At 39.8% G+C, this 6,896-nt stretch overlaps 1 protein-coding gene across 1 annotated transcript in view; it reads right to left on the reverse strand.

Moving 5' to 3' along the window:
• Positions 1–6,166, reverse strand: part of LOC113120274 (ephrin type-A receptor 3-like) — a 105,964-nt gene extending 99,798 nt beyond the window's left edge. The window contains exon 1 of the mRNA XM_026290192.1: positions 5,783–6,166. Coding sequence (XP_026145977.1) covers positions 5,783–5,876 — 94 coding nt within the window. The 5' untranslated portion in view covers positions 5,877–6,166. The remainder of the gene's footprint in view (positions 1–5,782) is intronic.
• Positions 6,167–6,896: the final 730 nt, after the last annotated feature.

Below are 6,896 nucleotides of genomic sequence, written 5' to 3' on the forward strand. Positions count from 1 at the left end.
CACACAGGAGGACAAAGCTTGGAGTCATGGAAACACAAAGCTTTAGAAGACAAGATATTTGAATGACAGCATCCTCAAGTCCCTCGGCACCAAACTGGCCACAGGAGGGAAAGAATGAGAGAAAGCTGGAAAAGAAAAGAGTGTGAGTGACTGAGAGAGAAAAAGGAGAGACAGAGAGAGACTTTCAGTCAGTCCAGGCTAAAGCTCATTGGCATACAAATCCTTCCCACAAACACATCTCCATTCTGCCTCTTTTTTCCCCCATCAGCTGCCAGGTCGCCCTGCTATTGTGCTGCCAACATCAGGCCCGGTCTGGAGAGTGCATGGAGAATGAAGCCCTCAGACAATGACCACTCTTTTCCTCTGCTTTTCATGTCTTTCATTCTCATTTTCCTCTTCCATTTCCCACTGGCCATCAGGCTTTACTGTACATAGACCGAACAAAAACATAATCATTTGGCTGCTAGATGGAAATGGCTTATTTCTATTCACAAACCTGAGTAATAGTATCTCTGATTTGTGTATCATGTGAGGTAAATATTTCATAAATATTTCAAATAAATATTTAACATGACGGATGCAGCCAATTTTTTAAACGAATTAACTAATTAAATTATAATAATAATAATAATTTAAAAATAAAGTTAAATAATGAATTAAATGACTGAAATATAAAAATTTAATGAAAATATCGTTACTAAAACAACAATTTTTAGTTGACCAGAGTCACTGACTACGTTTACATGCTATTAAAATTCGGGTTATGGTCGGGTTAAGGTCACTATTTGGGTTTCTGAAACATTCGGGATAACCCGTTTACATGCGTGAGCAGAGAAAGTTACTCCTGTATACATGGAATGTTTAATCAGTCGCCAATATCCCAATGTAAACATCAACGCACGGTTAGCGTCTGGACGTAATACGCAATATGCGTCATTTCCGATTCTTCTTCCTGTATCCAAAGACTCAAAAGACCAAGATTCCTTGCGAATAGAACATGCGCAGAACACACATTTTGATGGGGATATGCCGAAACACGTTTACAAGACCAAATATTTGGGTTAGAAAAGGGGTACCCCAGGTATAATATGAGCATATCCGGGTTTTTGCCGGTGTTTACATGGCCGTGCGCGACCGGGTTATTGCTAATATCCCGGTTTTGAACGGGTTATTGGCTGCATGTAAACGTAGTCACTGAAGTTCTGTCATATTGTGGTTGTAGAAGTGGGTTGTATGACACTAGAAACCTAAATCTGCACAAACAAGAATTAATTTTCACCATCATCATCTCCACACACCATCATTCCATCCATTTTCAGTGCACTTACTTGTGACCACCAATAGTTCTGTGGTGCATTATCGTATCACTTTAACTATTTTCCCAACCAAAAATGCTGCCCGATCTTTATAACATGTCATGGCTGTATTATTTTCCAGTTAAGAGGTGCATTACTTAAATTACACCTCTTTTATCCCTGTGTGTTGACCATCTAAAGTGCCATCTCAAGAACCGCATAAGACTGGATCAGGTCACAAAGACAGCATATGATATCAGGGTGACCCAGGAGACGGGCCATCCGGAGCAGGATGTTGGTTTTGGCTTTTGAAAAAGAGATGATCATCGAGTGAAAAGGTCGCGTTGCATCAAAATGTAAATCCAACCGTCGTTTGACCCACCACGCAGGAGGCGCCAGCGCAGATGAGCTGAGCAAACAGCCCACCATCAGCTCCGAACAAACAGAAAACAGAGACTCTAAGCATGCGGGACAAAGGCACTGAGAGATTTCACCCGGTCAATAACACAGAGCCGGGCAAACTGAAAACCCTGCTGTTTGTTTAGAACTGCAGGAAAGCGGTGATACTCCGAGCACAATCGCCTCTCCAAACCACGCAAAAAAGAGAGAAGCTAAGGCCAGAGGCAGACAGATGAATTCAATTAAAACAAATAAAAGATCAAGACTGGGACCCAGCAAGACCGCAGGGAGAGCAGAGCGCACAGCGTGAAGCTTAGAGTCAGGCTCCATTGTGTTGACTAGCCTGCTAATGAGCTTCCAGTGAGAGAACCAGAAGCCGAACATGACTGTCAGAGGCGTTAATTTGTAGAAACAGAATTTAGTAAGAGTGAAGGTTAAAAAGGGAGGACAGAGCAGCTCATCTGTTGAAGACAGAAGTAGTTGTAGCTGACAGGACAATGCTTTGGGGTCCACAGAACAGAGGGCATCCCAGTGAACACAGGTCACCAGCCCAGCATGTCACAGGAAGGATTCCTTTACAAGAACAATAGACAGAGCCCAAACAATGACCCGAGCTCAACCAAAACAAATAACCGATCATGTAAAACGATCCTTTTTCACAAAGAAACTACAGTAGCGTGCTAATTCACACTGTTTGTAGGTCATTGTTCACCATTCAGGGCTGATGATGTCCTAAAATCAATAGCTGTATGTCTACTCTACCCTCTTTCACCTGTTTTAATTTCATTGCAAATAATATTAGCAATCAATTATCTGGCTTGAGCCATTGTGTGTCCAGAAAATCATTTGCCCTCAGCCTTTGGTCATCTGCAGTAAAAATAATGGTGTGCACAGTGAGAAATTTAGCTCTTTTTTATGATTGCACATTGGTGTGTGACCCACAGCACAAAGCCATCAGTAATCACAGTAATAGAGGTGAATCAGTGCAGTGAGGCAGCCAATCAATGTCCACGTCAGCTCAAGGTCATGAACAAAATAATGATGGTGAGAAAAGAAATCCAATTACACTGATGTGATTAATCATAAAATTATATTATGATTCCTGTTCTCATTAGGATAGTGTAATCAATAAATAGATCTACAGTTATTCTCCTAAAAGAAAGACTAGCAATCTCAAATATCTACTCAAGATAAAAAAGATTTTCAAAATAATTATTACTTTATTTCCCACAGAAACTGTTTGGAACAACACAAGAGTACATGATGACCAAAAGTCAAACATTTGGATATTAACCCATCACATTTTTTACCAAATTAAGGTATTCTATCCACACACAATGTCTAATTTGTTTCTATTATTATTTATCCTAAAAAATACTGAAAACTTTATTATTATGTCTCCTAAACGTTAATGCAAACTTCAAGAAAAACATCTAATGTCTATCTAGCTATATATCTATATACATCTACAGAGGTTCCTAGACAGACAGATGCATGGCAATCAAATATATCATAAGAGCATGAATACTTGATTATGTGTGTGTGTGTGTGTGTGTGTGTCCTACTCTCTTGCTTGTTTTAGCTGAGGCATTTGGCCATGAGGGCACTCTAATCCAGACTGTTTAAACCTGGAGAAAAGGCAGAGAACAGAGGCTCCTTCAAAAACAGCGCCTCTTCCCCTGGGGGGAAGCTGAGCCACTAATCCTGATGCCCAGTAAATGAAAGCATACAACAGGGACAGGTCAACTAAACTCTCTAGAACGGAGAAAGAGAGAGAGGAATATCAAAGCAGTGAAAACAGCCCATGGTGGAGGTAGAATACTAATCAGCAAAAAGAAGAAGAAGAAAAAAAAAGAAAAAAAATAGATGACTATTCCAGGGGTTCAGCAAAAAGATTAAATGTTCTTTTTAAACCATTAAACTGAATTAAGCTCACCAACCCAGATCAGAATCAATCTAATCTTTTCTCAAGCAGGTGGTATGAACCCTCTGCTGTTACACTGCAAGAGACTAAACAGAGCTCTCCTTCATTTCACCGTAAAATTAGTTTTGAATCAGTGTCTAGTCGAGTGCTTGTTGAAACTGCAAGAGCCTGAAAAAACATGTTTGTGATGTGTTGGCATAATTGTGGACAACCCTGGTCAAAATAAAACCTATATTTTAGTTTATGTCCCAATTTTTTTTTCATATCCTAAATTCACAAAACTGTGAGGGCCACGGCAAACCAAAACCTTGGCAAACCAGTAATGGTGCAACAATGCGCCCTCTGCTGTTCACATCAGCTACTGCGCTGTCCCCTGACCTCCGAATAAAGTCCTTCTTAGATGACTTCCACATTTTGGTCCATATGTGGCAAGCGACTCCCGTGTCATTGTGTTCGCATTGCTCCAGTGTAAAACGCACCAGAACTCCCACTGCGGCTTAAAATAACAAACGTTGGTCAGTCTTACGGCTCGGTGAGCAAGCACAGCGGGCGTCCTCCAGAGAAGACGTTATTTACAGTCACATATAGAGCACGGCAGCATAGCAGAGACAAAGCTGAAGAGACCATGCTTTGGCATTGGAAGCCACTAGATGAGATGTCATGCACTCTGCTTACATACTATAGGCACAAAAGCACATGCTACTAAAAAAAACAAAAAGGCATGGGGCAGTTGACTAAAGTCTGCCAATTAGGCTGATAACAGGAGAAGTTTCAGAAGAAAGCAGAAAACATTATAAAGCAGAAAGAGGCTAGAAGAACTAGCCCCGCTGGGAGGGAAGACATGGAAAAAAATCGAGAGCAAAAGCAATTTCTAGTAACCAGATGGCCAGACACCAACCAGAAAAGCACGGTTTATTCCTTTTATTTGGCAGAAAAAGATTTGTCTCCCATTTCCACTGGTTAAAACCATTTCAACATCCACTCTAATGTATTCTTTCATTCAACAAGATAAATTTTGCTCAGGTTTTAAGGATGGATTGGTGTAATCTAAATGCTTCTGTGACTCAAAATTCACTAAATGCACTGAAAGGACCAAGAAAAAAAGTTATTTCAGTCTTCTGCCCAGGATAGGAAATTACAGCAAAAGCTATCTTCCTTGATGGAAGCATTATCTGCATTGTCTATCTAGGATTTTGCTGAACTCAAATTCCAACATTTGAGCTAAGCTGTGTCGATAAAGAAGCTAATTCATATGGTCTGACTATATTTATCATAAAAACGAAATAAAAACGTTCACAATTCAAAACGAACCATATTGGAATATTTGTCCATGGACAACACACAGCTCTGGCACACACAGAAAATCATGCTCTTTTGAGATGATAAATATAACCCTTAATTAATTTAGGCATAAATTACTATTCTAAATTCATTTATTTTCAAATAAAGTGATACACCACTTGTTCAGTTTCAGGTGTTCTCATCCTTGTGGCAGGGTACTATTTCAGTGTTGTTGTTTGTTTGTTTGTTTGTTTTTTAACAGACTGTGGAACAGATTTTTTTAGTTTGGATTGAGACTGCTATATAGACGAGATGCAGTCACCATTAACAAATCACCTTATGTTCACTGATAAATCATCAGACTTATAGAGCCTTTTCTCTGGTTCCAGCTGGCCATAGGGCATAACACAATGCATGATTTCTGGAAATATGTTAGTTTGATGGCATAGTTTTACTTGCTCACATTAAGTTATTAATTTTGTTTTATTAATTTTTAATCCTTAGCAAATGTATGTACTTTCAAATAACTTTAACACTTAATAAATTATTAAACAATAAATTATTAAATAACTTTCTAACACATACCCAAACTCTTAAGTTTCTTCCAGTTAACTTTTGACTTTCGAATAGAGTATAAAAGCTTCGTGAACTTATTTTTGCAGGACACTGAGTTCTCCAGGACAAGCATGTTGTACCCTAATATTTCATCAAACCTTAGTTTAAAACACATGCACTTGCTATTTTTTCTCTGCTCGCTTCATTCGCCTTATGAATGATTTATAGGAACCACGGTATCCAGAGCACACTTCAGAAAACTGTCTCCCGCAAACCTCAGCCATTAATTAATCCTATCCTTTAGTTTTTAAAGACAAAACCCTCTTACCTTCATTCTCTGGGTAATTCCGTAAGGCTTGACTCGGTGTGAGGGAGGGGAAAAGAAAGAAAAGAAGGGACGGATAAATCCAAAGGGTTGCCATTTTCAGGCTGCGCTGAGCGCGCGCTGCATCTCTCTCTCGCTGTAGAAAGTTACTGAGGCTCGCGATCTGAGCTCAAGTGAGGATAGGAGAGCAGAGGAGAGCAGAGGAGAGGGAGGGTCCGGGACTAGCCTGGTGTGTCAGTCATCCCGGGCTGCCAGGGAAACGGAGGAAGGCTGGAGGCGCGCGGGTGCCTTAAAAAGCGCGATGCGCGAGCTCGATAAACATCTCAACCGTCATACAGACAATAAAGGATGCAGAGGATAACAGTTGGCAAATTTATTTTAGACTGCATTTAAACTGCTTGATTATAATTTTCTGAGGTAATTTCAGGCCATGTCCAACGTACACGCGTAGTTTTATAAAGATAGTTTTTCCTTCTTCCGTTTAAAAATAAAATCTCTTTCCACAGGAAAAAGCAAAACCATGTTGTGAAGCACTGTCAAGAGCATGTCAAGCCAACAGGTGGCGATATAATCTCAACCATAAAGCCATGTTGCCCAATCAGAAGCCTGAAAAAGTTTCCAGTAGGCGGAGACACCTGCGCATGCTCCAACATCACAAGCCAAAATCTCTGGTTTTGCTGTCTGATACTCTGCAACCAAAGTTTTTGAAAATATTCACCCTGGCAGAAGTTTTCAAAAATGTTCGGTTTCAGTGACCTGGTGCTGCGCTTTCATGTGGACTAACGGCCAAACTGCATTGAAAAAGCTGTGGTTTTGAAAATATCCATGTTCATGCAGACAGGGCCTGATAGTGACACTTTGCTTGATGGTTAAAGTTTCTGAAGTAAGCTATGTTATGCGGTAAAAAGACAATGTCTCTAATTAGGACGAAATAAACAAACTTACAATAATTTGTGTCATTCTCATTTTAGCCATGAAATTGCTCTTCATTTACATACTGTTTTCTGAGGTACAAAAAAAAAAAAAATGGGATTAATGTTCACAAAACATGCTGTCTACAATGCAAGGTATGTTAATGTTTCTAGCTACAAAAGTCACTTTCAAGGTAAGTCCAGTG

The sequence above is a fragment of the Carassius auratus genome, chromosome 2 (genome assembly GCF_003368295.1).
Source record: "Carassius auratus strain Wakin chromosome 2, ASM336829v1, whole genome shotgun sequence".
In the NCBI taxonomy this organism is placed as follows: Eukaryota; Metazoa; Chordata; class Actinopteri; order Cypriniformes; family Cyprinidae; genus Carassius; species Carassius auratus.